Source organism: Lycium ferocissimum, chromosome 8 (assembly GCF_029784015.1).
Source record: "Lycium ferocissimum isolate CSIRO_LF1 chromosome 8, AGI_CSIRO_Lferr_CH_V1, whole genome shotgun sequence".
Lineage (NCBI taxonomy): Eukaryota > Viridiplantae > Streptophyta > Magnoliopsida > Solanales > Solanaceae > Lycium > Lycium ferocissimum.
The window spans coordinates 49,941,094-49,956,145 of record NC_081349.1 but is presented as its reverse complement, the minus strand read 5'-3'; the positions used below and the strand labels follow the sequence as shown (position 1 = coordinate 49,956,145).

The 15,052-nt window shown below is 35.3% G+C and overlaps 1 protein-coding gene, 1 non-coding gene and 1 pseudogene across 2 annotated transcripts; all 3 read left to right on the top strand.

Moving 5' to 3' along the window:
• Window positions 1–1,975: 1,975 nt before the first annotated feature.
• LOC132067032 (F-box protein SNE-like) lies at window positions 1,976–2,975 on the top strand. Its single transcript, XM_059460193.1, has one exon. It carries the CDS (start codon window positions 2,215–2,217, stop codon window positions 2,698–2,700), a length of 486 nt encoding a protein of 161 aa, XP_059316176.1. The 5' UTR covers window positions 1,976–2,214; the 3' UTR covers window positions 2,701–2,975.
• On the top strand, window positions 2,737–2,839 carry LOC132069030 (U6 spliceosomal RNA). The gene has a single exon (XR_009417602.1). It is a non-coding gene; the product is annotated as a U6 spliceosomal RNA (small nuclear RNA).
• Window positions 2,976–11,253: 8,278 nt separating the features above from the next.
• LOC132067031 (thaumatin-like protein 1) lies at window positions 11,254–12,146 on the top strand (annotated as a pseudogene).
• Window positions 12,147–15,052: the final 2,906 nt, after the last annotated feature.

Here is a 15,052-nt window from a genome sequence, read left to right as displayed (position 1 = left end):
CCTCTCTGGTTGCAGCAATGAGAATCATAGTGGCCCTTCTCATGGCAGTTGAAGCACTCGATAGTAGACAAGTCATGATATTTTCCTTTATAAGCACCAAAGGAATCAGGAGAGGGATTCTGATAGGAGAGAGAGGCAAGGCTAGTCTCTTCGGAAAGAAGATCAGCAAAGACGGTGTCAAGCGATAAGGTTGAGTTGCGGTTGAGAATGGAGGCCCGAATATGTTCAAACTCAAGTTGTAATTTCATAAGGAATGTACGACAACGAGATTTCTGACGCGGGGTAAGGACCGTGTCTAGCGTCGCTTCCGGGATGTTTGTTTCATCAATCATATCCATCTCATTCCAAATCAGCATGACGGAGGAATAGAATTCTTGAATATTAGAGGTCTCTTTAGAAAGAACGGAAAGAGACTGTTCCAGTTGGTACATCTGTGCATCATTACTACGCTGATAGATCCGTTGTAGGTACTCCCACATAGCACGAGATGAGGACATAGGACTGAGATTGAGATAATAGAGTTTTCGACAGACTCCATGATCCAAGTACGTACTTTTGCATCAGGCACACACCATTTGGAGATGACTGCAGAATTGTCAGTCGTGGCTGCTAGTTTAGATGAGGTGACATGAACCCAAAGCTCTTTGCCCTCAAGAAAATTATGAAACTACGAAGCCCACAAAAAACAGTTCTTTCCATCAAGTTTCATGTTTCGACGATGCTGATGTGGATCCATTGGAATGGACTGGGAAAAAGAAGAAAAAAAAAGACACTTGAGACAGAGGAGAAAAAAAAAACTAAAAGGCTTTACATTGCTGATACCATATGAACAAGGGAAAAACCTTGATTTTCTATATATTGAAAATGAAGGAGATCATCTCCTTACAAGGTTACAAAGAAATCTATACATCGTAAATACAATTAAAGCAGATTCTAGGCTAATTATATGTAACAGATTCTAGGCTAATTATATGCAATTTACCTCCTAATCAATCAACCATAATTAGAGCTATAGAAGGTATATATATTGTAATTGATGGTGATTAACAGTTTGGAGATGCACACACTGGCACGCAAATTTGATGGCCGTAAATATTTGGATGTGAGTGACACATAGCTAGCTAGTTGGCTATGTGATATACTTACTTCGAGGGAAAAATTATTGAGTGTGTGAAAAATTAATTTATACACCGGAAGTTGAAAAGAGGAAAAAAGGTAAAACATAAAATAGAAGTATTAAATGGTGTGATTGTGTTAACATTTTGGTAAAAGTGATGCGACCTTAAATATGTTTGGACTGATTTAGCCCAACGGGCAACTGGTGATAATACAGAATTTGTTTAAATTGAGGGAATCATATGAAGCAACTTAATTTTCTTTTAGAGAGAAGGCAACTTATTGAAACAAGTTGACTCTAACACTATTAGCTTTTCTTATAACAAGAATACTAGTACTCGTTAGGTAAAACTGTTAAGTGATCCTTTGTAGTTCATCGAAGACGTATATTAATTTGAAGAGTTTGTTAAACGAAGATGTTGACATATATGTAACTAAAGACGAATAAGTTGCAAGACTTCCACTTTCATTCAATTCATCAATGCGAAAAACGCTAACATCGAAACAGCAATACCTTACTACACAACAGCATAACGTTCACATTTGACTTTTCTCACTCTCTTTAGTGTTCTCACACACATTACACAATTGATGGACCCAAAGCTTACAAAAGTCATCAGGTATTTGAGCATTGAACTGAACAAACTCCAAAAACGACAAACATTAGTTTTCCCTTACCACTTCCCAAAACCCTTTATACACTATTATATTCAAACTCTACTCTTGGATTCTTGGTTCTAGTTTCTTTCCCTCCAAACTTTTCCTTTTGGCCTCTTCTCTTATTTCGCCGATACCCTATACTTGGAAAAACACACCCCAAGTCAAAACCCCTTCATTCCCTCCCTACATATACCCTTCAATTTCCTTCACCCATTTCCCATAAATCACTTGTTTTCTTGAACCTCTTTGTTAAAGAAACACTACAAATAAATAAGGTATTAGCTACGAACTTCGTTGTTAATTTGTCACTGAGTTGCTGGTAGCTAACAAATTATTTTGATAACCTGTCATTAATCCGACGGATTAGTGATAGATTTTGTTGTTTAGCTATAAAATTTGTCTGTCGAGTAATTAATATTTTCTTAGTAGTGAGATAAAATGGTGAAACTGGAACAGGAGGATGAAAATGAACACAAGGGCACAGGATTTTTCATCAATGACAATGTTGATGTGCTGATAGAAATACTGCAAAGGCTCGATGGTGGCTCTTTAGGGGTAGCTGCTTGTGTTTGTAAGCTATGGTGTTCCATTACTAGAAACGATTCTCTTTGGGAGCCCCTTTGCTTCCGCCACGTGTCTCCTCCACCTGAGGGCGTGAGGACGGTGGTGGTGGCTCTCGGAGGGTACCGAAGACTTTACATGGTGTGTGTTAAGCCGGTCTTAGACCGGCTCAGGAAGTCCAAACTCAGAAGAGTTTGGACTCAGCATGAAGTGGGACTTTCGTTATCGTTGTTTTGTGTGGATTATTATGAAAGAGTGTTTTTGGGTGGCGGTGGCGGTGGAAGACTCGGAGGTGGTGGCGGAGGCGGTGGTGCTGCGGCAGCATCCTCGCTTATGTTCCTATGCAACGCCGTGAATGTTTAAGAAGTTGAAATCATTTCTATTGTAGTAAGGTCGCGAGTCCCTTCGGGGACATCCGATAAAATTGGAACGATACACAAAAGATTAATATGGCCCCTGCATAAGAAAGACATGCACAAATTGAGAAATGGTCCAAGTTTATAGTAAGGTGGCGAAAAGAAGGATGCCATGATAGATACAGGCCTTTTCCCTTCTTTTTATCTTTGCTCTTGTTTTTTATTTTTGTTAATTCGGAATTTCTACTATTTGTTGCAAATGAAGTACTGCGTACTACTTAATTATTATTATTGTTACTAATAAATAAAACTAATTATTCTACCTACCTTCTTTTTCTTGTAGTCTAGCCATCAAAATAAAGTTTTCCGCGCTGTCTTCTATTGTGAAAGTTATTTTCTGCAGATTTGATAAAGGAGGCTAATTAATGTCTAGATATACAAATTAATCTTTGTGTACATACTTTACTGACAAACACAGAACTAGATCTTTTTTTGTGTTGGGGGCGGGGCGGGGGGCGGGGTGGGGGGCGGAGGTTGTGTAAATAAAAGAACATAATACATTACATGTTTTTTTGTGAAACCAATAGTAAATTGTGATGCGGAACAATTAAAGTAAAGAATTCAAATTTTTGACGTGGCAAGACTCAAAAGTGTATATATCAATCCTGAGACTTAACTCTGAGCCTTGACCCCAACATTCACTCATCTGTTGCACCTCTTCAAGTTAACTCTAACTTGAATCCAATTTTTACTAAAAACAACCTAGAATGCTTCTAAATAAGAAAATTTGGTTACAACTTGATAGCTTAATACAATAAACTAAGACTGAACTCCATGAATTACTCCATACAATAGCAAAAAACACGTATCCAGCTTGTTTTTGCACACACTCTCTAAAACTCTTAAGATTTGAAACTCTCAATTACGTTTGCTTGCTTCTAATTTTGTGTATATGTACCTCAAAATACAATTAAACAATATACATGCATGAGTATTAGTACCACATGTATTTCTGCTTGTATTCCTGTTAGTACTCGAAAACATGCAACGTATGTGAAACAATTTCATGCAACGACTCACCAAAAGAACACACATAAGTGTAAATAAAGAGGTCTTTTGATATGATGCCTAATTAAGCGAAGTAAATTGTCTTTTGATACATACAATATATATATATATACACTAGTTCCTGAAAGCCCGTGCTGAGTCCGAGCCCAAGGTCAAGAGTTCTCATAAAAGTTTAAATAAGAAAATAATAATTTGTGTTGTGTTCTCTTCTTAATTATGCATTATTAATTATTTAAGTTGGTCGCACAATTGGATAACTTACTAAAAGAATTGTTTATGAGGAAGCAAGTATCGCAGGAAATAAGTATTAAAGAGGCACATATAACTTAATGTCTTGTAGACTAACATAATTTGAAGTATGTAAAACAATTTCAAATTAACTATAATTGTACACTGAAAAGACATTTTAGTATTTTATGAATTTGTTAACATATAATTTTTAGTTTAAGATAAAAAATAGATGTTTTGGTATATATTAATTAGCCGTTTGTAATCTCATCGGTTTATGCTAGTAAAATACGATGATTAAAGCCTAGGTCTAAATACATCTATACACACTATATTTATTCTCTCATTGACAGACTTAGCGAACTTAACTATAAATAAAGATAAAATTAAAAATTAAAAAAATTGACTCTTAACTTATTTAATAGATTCTATTTCTAATTAAATCATTAAAAAAAATTAAAGATATCAAAAAATAAATGTTTTTCTTAATTTAAACTTTATTTTCCTTTCAAAAATAAGAATTTTCTTTTTCATTTTTTTTAGTGTTAGTGGAATATTATTGTGTAAACTTCATGTCATAATAACCTTAAGCTATCAATCTCAAATAAATTAGGATCGACTAAATTGTAAAATTGTGTTAAAATATCATACATAAATTTATATTTTTAAAATACAAACTAGAGATCAATAATCAACAAGAGCATGGGAAATTTAACAAAGAATTTTAAAATTTACCCAGTGAAAAATACCATCTAGTACTTTTTCAACAGTAAATGAGTTCCTTAAAATTATTGTATTTTCTTATCTTTGTCACAATTATTTTTGCTAGATATGACATCATCAGACAACTTTTGAAGCATTTTAAAGGATCTCAAATTTCTTATATTTACCCAGGTGAATGTGACAATCTAAGTAATAAATAAATAAATAAAGTAGGGGTAAAAGTATGGGATAGAAAAAGTACATATTCACTAGCAAAAAGTTAATTTGTGGGACCAAGTATTACCAAAATAGGTTTGTAAATGTCTTGATTTGTTGAAAACACACTTTGGCATATGATGCAATAAATATCAAATACAAGGGCAAAATTGAAAGCGCAAACCATTTGGTTAGCAAGCTCCCTAATAAGAAAGTTGAGAACTAAGTAAGGACGACAAAACTCATTACATTGTCACTTATTATATATATATATATATATATATATATATATGTGTGTGTGTGTGTGTGTGTGTGTGTGTGGTCTGTGGAAAGTAAAGTAGGGATTTATATAAGCTACTAGTAGCGAATGGGTTCGGCAGCTAAGACGCCCAATCCAAAATTTAAAATATAAAATTGAAATTTAAAATTGGATATTTGGTCCTTTATAAACTTTTTTTTATAGTTTTATGATCTTTTTATAAGAGATCTTCGTTTTTTACACATAAGAGATCTGGAAAAAAAAAAAAAAAAAAAAAAAAAAATAAAACAAAAACATAAGAGATTTGAAAAGCCATTTTCTTCTATTCAAATTGTAAGGGGGCAAGAGATACTATTTTCACTGTTTTAAAAGAACATCATTATTTTGGGGAAAGTTGAAGATTGGCACACTTTATAGGCATTAGGTAATGCAATTTGGAGCGCAAATTTAAAATGTTGATTTGAAATCAGTGTTTGTTTATGACATTGAATAAAACTTCAACTTTAATTTGAAATTTTAGTTTCAAATTTCAAACTCTCCTTAAAGGTAGGATTTTAATTCCAAGTTTGTGATTTCTTATTTTATAGAATTTGAAACTTGACTCATAAGTTTATTTTGCAACAAAAAAAAAAAAAAAGACTCATGCTCGTCGTGAAGAGATTTTCCCATACAATTTGGGAGGATTACATTAAAGAATAGTTAGTTACTAATCTTGTTGATTTATTGGAATCATTTATCTATAAAACGGACATGAAATATACGATATGTTAGTGCGGAGCCATAGGATATTCTGATACCTTGTCTATGAACTATGGTTTGCTCATTCTTTTAGATTGTAAGATGGAGTAAGTTTTGACAGTTTTCATAAATTGTGGATTTTTCATGTTTATAAGAAAAAAAACATACAACTTTTGAGATCCATACTGCATATCCAGGGAAAATTGTAACTTCAAATCAACATGATTTCAAATTCAAAACAAAAGGTTTCCTAACATATCATTCGCTCCTTTTTAGTTTTTGTTTTGTTATCTATTAATATCTTCACTAACAAAATCCTTTTTAGTAACTTCAAATGATATTGAATTATTTTCTTCGTTTTAATTTATGTGAATTTATTTAAGTCTGAACAAAATTGAAGAAGTGCGGGGCGAATATGATATTACAAATTTGGAACTTTCAACTAATTCCTTTTTATCTTCTTAAGAAAATTTAAAGAGAAAGTGAAAATATCATAAAAGGTTCATGTACTATAATATGACTAACCTAAAGAACCAATTCAATCAGAACTATGGAATGAGCCTCCTTAATAATACATACTTTAGCTGTGTACATCTATATAAAAAAAATCAACTACCTTAATAATTTTATTTTAGCTAGAAGTATTTTATCGCAATTACTGGGAGTAAATAATACAGTATATAAACCATAAAGTGAAGCATTAAAATACAGGAAAGAGCAAATAGGAACTTAAGCTTTATCTGAATAAAATAGTTGTCAATATTGTGTGCAGGAGCAAATTTTAGAACCACATGGCAGCGAGTTGAATTCATGGTAGGTGGGGCCTATTGGATACCAGTTCACCCAATAAAACTGTTCTAATTCGTTAATATCACATGAATACCCCTGTTAACCCAAAAATTGTACAAAGGGAAATATGAGGGCTTTTAAGTCAATTCACAAGTTGTGAAGCTCATGATACATGCTGGAGGAGCGGTGTTCGTCCCTCCTCCACGCTTATATATAATAGAAATATATATATTTTTAGTAATGTGGCCAAGTAATACGGGACGAAGGGAGTACTTCATTTTTATTAATTCTTAAAGAATGTGAAAAGTCAAGTATAGTAATGTGGCCAAGTAATATGGGACGAAGAGAGTACTGTATTTATTAATTCTTAAAGAACGTGAAAAGCCAAGTAATGTGGCCAACTAATATGGGATGGAGGGAGTACTTCATTTATTAATTCTTAAATAACATGAAAAGTCAAAAGTGCACAAATAAAAGTACACGGGGGAAATAAACATGTGTCGAAAAATTAAAATTGGAGTGCATACATGTATACATGAGAAGAGAATAAATATTCAGCAAGAACGTGAAAATGCAAAAGTGAACAAGTAAAAGTGCACGGAAAAAATAAATTTGTATAGGAGAATTAAAATTGAACTGCATACGTCTAAGTAAAAGTGCACGAAGAAAATAAATATGTTGGATAATTAAAATTCAAGTGCATACGTCTATACATGAGATGTGAATAAATATTAAGTACTATGACATATGTCTACGCGGGATATAAAAATAGTTGGATAAAGTATACAAGTTATATAGCTTAGGATACAAGCATTCATTGCGTGTACAAATTGTGAAGCTCATGGTACAGCTATTGGAAGCTGTGTTCGTACCCGCATGGTACTCCCTCATTTATTAATTCTTAAATAACATGAAAAGTCAAAAGTGCACAAGTAAAAGTACACGGGGGAAATAAATGTGTCGAAAAATTAAAATTAGAGTGCATACATGAGAAGAGAATAAATATTCAGCAAGAACGTGAAAAGTCAAAAGTGAACAAGTAAAAGTGCACGGAAAAAATAAATTTGTGTATGAGAATTAAAATTGAACTGCATACGTCTAAGTAAAAGTGCACGAAGAAAGTAAATGTGTTGGAAAATTAAAATTTAAGTGCATACGTCTATACATGAGAAGAGAATAAATATTAAGTATTATGACATATGTCTACGCAGGATATAAAAATAGTTGAATAAAGTGTACAAGTTATATAGTTTAGGATACAAGCATTCATTGCGTGTACAAATTATGAAGCTCATGGTACAGCTATTGAAAGTTGTGTTTCGTACCCCCCATGGCACTTATATATACTCAAATGTGAACAAGTAAAAGTGCACGGAGAAAATAAATTTGTGTACGAGAATTAAAATTGAACTGCATACGTCTAAGTAAAAGTGCATGAAGAAAATAAATGTGTTGAAAAATTAAAACTTAAGTGCATATGTCTATACATGAGAAGAGAATAAATATTAAGTCATATGACATATGTCTACGCAGGATATAAAAATAGTTGGATAAAGTGTAAAAGTTATATAGCTTAGGATACAAGCATTCATTGCGTGTATAAATTGTGAAGCTCATGGTACAACTATTGAAAGCTGTGTTCGTATCCCCCATGGCACTTATATATATATATATTGTAATTGTAAAATAGTAAGTAAAGTAATATAGTAAATAAATAAATAAAGGTCATTTGTCTTTGGAAAATATGCCTCCTTTACCTTGACTTATTTGGTTTTGGGCCAACTCTTGGGTCTTTAAAAAGGGACAATTTGCACGATTGCCCTTCATTGGGGCTAGTCTTTAATTTTTGGCCCTCAAATTGCTGGTCTTTAATTTTGATCCTTCACCTAAAATACCCTGAGGTTATAGGTTCGAACCCCGGCTTAATCATAAAAATAAAATAAAAAATCACAAGGCAAGGCTTTGCAAGAAGTCTGCCTTATACGGCAGACTTTGCCTTCAGGCATAACTAAAAGTCTGTCGGATATGGCATACTTTGCATTATAAGGTAAACTTTTAGTTATGCCTTAACTACTTTTTACAAAGGTTTGCCTTGCGCTTTTTTTTTTTTTTTTTTTTTTTTTTTTTTTTTTTTTTTATCGAGCGGGATTTCAAACCGGAACTTGTAGATATTTTTAAACCTTTTAAGTGAAGGACAGAAACTAAAGACCAGCAATTTGAGGGCCAAAAATTAAAGACCACCCCAAGAGAAGACAATCCGCGCAAAAAAATGTTTAAAAAGATCTGAAATTGAATGGTCAGGGCCATTTGTTTTAGGCCTGGCTGTGCTTGAAAGAGTCTTTTAAAAATTTGCTTTTGCAATTGTTTAGACCCAAGTGGCTTCAAATGGGCCACTAGTTTTACAGACTAATTTAGCCTTTTCAATAAACTATTTTGGACTTAAATGACCCATCCAAAAATTATTTCCAGAATTTTTGCATTTCTGGGCCTAGAAAAAAATCTGAATGATTTTGATATTTTGAAATCCTTTTAAAATGCTTTTGGTATCGAGGACATGACCCTTGATAAGAGGGTGTGGAGATTGAGTATCCGAGTAGAGGGTTAGTAGGTTGCGCACAGATTTCTTTTCCGTACTAGCTAGGAGTAGTAGTATCTTTGTTACATCTGCTTATTATTAGATCCCCAGTACAATCTCAATGTTTCTTTCACTCTGTTATCTTATTACCTTGCTACTACTGTTACTTATTAGTAGTATGTATTATTACTAATGCTTTTTCATTTCTCCTTGAGCTAGGAGTCTATCGGAAATAACTTCTTTACCCGTCACAAGGTAGGGGTAAGGACTGCGAGTACTGTACCTTCTCCAGACCTCACCTGGTGGGATTATATTGAGTATGTTATTGTTGTTGTTATTGTTTAAAATGCCTTTGATGAGTAAAAAATTTTTGTTTTTGACATTTTCAAGTTAGTAACAAAAAATCTCCAAATTAAAAATAAAGTTGCTTTGAAAAGAGGTCATTTTTGTTTGCAATCAGTTTGTCAAACTTGACAAACTTTTAAAAGATGTGATTAGGTTTAGAAAGAAAAATAGGAACTAGTTTTTGAAATCACGTCCGCATCCTACTTAACCTGGGATAGTCCTTTAAGGGTGTATTGAGTGAAAAGTGCACCCGGAGTTAGCTCGCGTGGCCGGATGCTCGAAGAGACTGGAGGGTTCGTATAGCTGCTTGCTTCCACTCCTGCCAGCTCGAGTCACATTTGTCAACCTCGATCAGAGTGCCACGCCGCAGACCACATGAGTGTGACAGAGAGGTCACCTCACCCGTACTTTGGGGGTTGAAAAATCTAACCTTGACTTAGTCAAAGGAAGCTTAGGGTAGAAGGAAGACATCATCTTGACCCATATAAGGGAAGCTTAGGGTAGAAGTAAGATCATCTTTTTCTTCCTTATGCTCTTGTAAACATTATTTTCCCTCTCTGAATGAGCAATATACTTGAGACTACTACTTTCTCATTTTTACATTCTTGAATCATTTTTTTGATTTTTTATCTTACATTGTGCTTCACACGTACTCACCGTTACTCCAAGCCGGACTCATAAAAGAGTTTCCGAGATTGGATATGACCTACTTATCTTTAAAACCCTTAAACTATAAATCTCTAACTGATTACCCTTTTTCACCAAAAAACAGTTTGGCCGTCTGTGGGGATAGACAGCTATGGCGTCGTCCTGATCTGTAGCAAAAACTCTTAAAATTTCACTCACTCACTCACTCACTTCAACTCTACAAAATCACAAAACTGAGAGCTCTAACAGTAACAAAAGCTCCACTTTCACTTCCACTGTTCTTTTTGTTCTTCTTAATATCATGATAGCTACCATTGCTTTTACTTCTTCCTTAGCTAACCAAAAACAAAATCATCCTAAACAACAACAGCCTACTAAACTTGCTAAGATCTCCTTCCCTTATTCAACGCATCAAATCCATAAATTTCTCTAATTACACATCTCAAGAACCCCTTAAAGATTACAACTTTGACTAACCCCATCATCAACAAGAAGAAACCCCATTTGAACCCCCAACACATTACATTTTTGAACCAGCTCCTGAACAAACTACCATAGAACTAAACACCACCCAGTATATCTTCAATCAAGAAAATGTTCAACAGCAACAAACCCAGTACGATTCCCAACAAACCCATCAAGAAAATCTTCTAGAAACGCAAACCCAGTACCTTTTTCAACACACCCACCAACAAAACCCCAAAAATATGGATCATGATTTCCACTTTGAGCCAACCATGAACAAAAGCATGAAACGATGGACACCCATTTCGATTTTCAGCCAATCGACGAAGAAAAGGAAGAAGAAGGCAGCTTGGATTTTGAGTCTCCGATTCCCTTTTTACATGTTTGAGGGCCCGTTGGTCAAAGGAAAGGGAAGTTCACTTCCGGACGGATCCATATGACGTGAGAGTGTCACGTACGGTTCCTTTGAGAAGGTGTGATACCGCCCCTATCCGGCCCCCGGTCCCGCGGAAGAGCAACTGTCTCTACAACTTGGATTTTGAATCTCTGATTCCCTTTTTACATTAATTAATATTCCCACCTTCTTCTTCTTCTCCATTTTATATATTTTGGAAAGATATACAATCATCTGCAACAGTTACAATGGTAAACAAATGTCAACAAACAATATGGCCAGGAATATTATCCAACTCTGGAATTGCTCCACTTTCCACCACTGGATTTGTTTTACAAAAAGGCGAATCAAAAATAATTAATGTACCTTCTAATTGGGATGGCAGATTTTGGGGGCCGTACACATTGTACTGAAGATTCTACCGAAAAATTCACCTACTGAGGGCGATTGCGGCTCGGCAGCCGGGAATCTTGCAGCCGTGACTTAGCTTAATTTACCACTGGCGGCTCCGGTGGGATAGATTTCTTTGATGTTAGCCTAGTCGATGGATACAACTTGCCAATGCTTGTGGCACCACAAGGTGGGTCCGGTAACAACCGTACAAGCACTGGATGCATGGTGGATGGCGCGTGTCTGAAAGTGACGAGCGTGGGTGGTGAAAATGTCGCATGTAAGAGCGCATGTGAAGCTTTCCGACAAGATGAGTATTGTTGTGCCGACATACATAATAACCCTATTACATGTAAACCGTCGTCATATACGATGTTGTTTAAGAAAAAATTTCCAGGAAAGGTGTGCAAATGTTATATGGACCTGAGGATCTTCCTAGGCCGTCACAGATGGATCAGTTATGTGAGAAATGGAAACCTTATAGGTCAGTAGCTTCGTGGTATATTTAGAGCAGCAACAACAACTTCAACCGAATCAGCAGTTCTTGGATCCTATTAATGGGATTCTTGATGTTGGATACGTTTGTGAAAGCTCATGCCGAAGCTTGAAGGCTTGAGACGCACAAGAAGGAAGAGCAACAGGTATGGTCGCATGTCTACATCATTTATCTTGTATTAACTTGCTTCCTCTTCCTGACAGGGACTGCCGACAATCGACGTTTGCGTCCCGTTCTCTCTTCCTGCAAAAGTTCCGAAAGTCTTTTGTATCAACAAGACGATTTGTCCATACAAACTTCAATAATGGAATAAGAATCCTCACTTTTTCCTCAAAATTGTTGTCAACAAGACATCTCTTGAACTCAAAAGCTTACCGGGCCATATCCCGACATTCGTACCCTCGAAACCTCACACCCGAGTGCTAGGAGGAGTAGAAAGGACCCAAGTGATTAAAAATTGAGGTCTCCCCGAGGATGAACCGGAAGAGGCTGGGACTGTTGGCAGTCACTGCACTTGCCCGATCTTCTTTTTTCCGAAAACCCGGAGAGGGGATTATGTACCAAGAGGATGAGTCGCCCCTCATAATCTCAAAAATGAAATAAAAACCTCCGCTTATTTCTGATTGATGTTAGCAGGGCATCCTCTGCTTGATATCTGAAAACGTTCGGGGCAAAACGGACTCGGAAGCCACACGGCTCCGTAATCCACTTCTATATCTCGACATTTATATCCTCGAAACCTCACGCCCGAGTGCCAGGGGGAGAAGATCGGACCAAAGTGATTAAAACTTGAGGTCTAACCGAGGACGAACCCCAACGGACTGGGATTGCTGGCAGTCACTGAAATCGTGCGGACTCCTTTTTTAAAAAAAAAAAAAAAAAAAAAACCTCTAGAGGGGATTAAATACCAATAGGACGAGTCGTCCCTCATAATCTCATAAACAAAATAAGAACCTACACATATTTCTGATTGCTGTTAGCAAAGCATCCTCTGATGTCTGAAAACGTTCGGGGTAAAACCGAACTCAGAAGTCACACAGCTCTATAAACCGCTTCTAATACACGACATGGACATAGAGCCTCCGAGCGTGCGGGTTCCATGAACCTTTTGCCATTAAATAGGGTCAAGACGTCCTCCCCATCAGCACCGAAAAATTGAGGGCCCTCTTTTATCGCGAATTGGATATTTAGATCCCCAATACCGCGAAAGCGTTTCCGGAAGCGACATTCCCGGATTGGGTTAGGAATGATGACCTCAAACACAAAATGCAAAAATGACATAAGCGTGCACCGGTCATTGTTGACACCTAATTTTTTTACCTCCCGTAATTTATTTTAATTACTCAGAGTCCTTGGATGACAAAAAGTGAACCGTGCATTTTTAGAGGTCAAAATGATTTTATAAAATTATTTACGTTAATATTTTACCATGCTTATTGGTAAAATAATTTCTCTGATATTATAAATCATATAAAAATTAATTGGTACACTTTGTGACAATTATGAGTTATTTGCTAGATTTAACCAAAAAAGAAAAGCAATTTTAAATAATTATTTATTTGATGGTTCATATTGTCAAAAATTGAATTAGGAAATATTTCATTCCCTTTAATACAAGGAATTTGATTAATTAAAAGAATTGACCATTTTATCCCTCAATCCTTAATTCTGTATATTTAATATGCATTGGCATAATTTGTTAGGATTAATCATAATTATTTTAATTAGTTGATTAATCAATTATGGTCATTATTACAAATTGACTTCTAATTGTTCAATTGTTTCTGTTATGGCCACAATTGAAATAACCAATTCATGGTTTGAGACAATTAGGGTCATTTCTGCAAAACTAGCCTCTTAATGGTTTAGTAGATTTGATTATGGCCAAATTCATTGTCTTAAATCAATTAAGGTCATTATTCACTTTAAATTGGCTAATTAGGCCAAATAGGGCCATAATTCAAATAATCAATTAGATTAAAATTAATTAAGCTTGTATTTGCAAAGTTAAGCCCATTTAAACAATTGGTCACAATTTAAATTAATAGGTTAAGTATGTCCTAATTTGATTATAGTATGGTCAATAATCAATATTTTAGTTTTACCCATTTATTAAATTACCCGTTCTACCCTTTATACGTGTAGATACATTAAATATACATACATGTATATATATATATATATGGGCCATCCTCATTTCTTTATACCTTGGACCGAGTCCAATCCAAAACGGACCAAGACCCAGCCCAAGTCTGCTCGGTTTAAGGGGTAATACCCCCCTTTAGCGTTTCATTTCATACCAACCACACCCCTACCATCTCCTCTCTGTCCCCTCTTCCCTAAAAACCCTAAGCCAATCTCGTTTTATCTCTCTCCTTGCTAAAAATGACAAAAGTTCAGAGGTTTCACACCTCAATCAGTTTTTGTACGTCGGTTTGCGGCAAAGAATTAATGCATCCATCATATTTCCACTCAATCTCACCAAACACCGCCTTAGAGGTATAAAGTTACTCCCATTTTCACTTTTTCTTTTACTTTCTTGCCTGAATCTAGTACAATAGCATTAATTAACGTTGTTTCTTCCGTTTGAAACCCTCGATGCCCATTGGTTCTTCAAGAACCAACTGGATCGAGGGGGATTGGCTCAAATTTAGCCATACGTTGTTGCACTACATTGATCTCAGTCGTCTATGCCAGTAACAAGCAAGAATCTCTCAAAATTTCATTTTTGTCCCACATCGATGCAATAGGGTTTAGGTTTTTTTTTTTTGCCCGGGGGGGGGGGGGGGTGGTTTCTATAGAGAACCCCATTCCATTGAAAGAAAAAAGTTTGGATACACGTAAAAGCTTGATTTTTGAGACTTTGACTCGAATTTTAAAGCTATTAGTAAAATTTTGTACTTAATTGTTGGAGGTTGAGTTTTTAAGTTTAAAATTTTGATTTTATTTTCTTGTGTGGTGGCTGAGTCGAGGAGAGGAAGCACAAAGGGTTTCAAATCCATTCTTGCTCGCGGCTGCACATCAGAAAGGTAACTTTTTTTTTTTT

Bases quoted from the DNA above. Each gene is read 5' to 3' on its own strand.
- LOC132067032 (XM_059460193.1), top strand. From the start codon at position 2,215: ATGGTGAAACTGGAACAGGAGGATGAAAATGAACACAAGGGCACAGGA.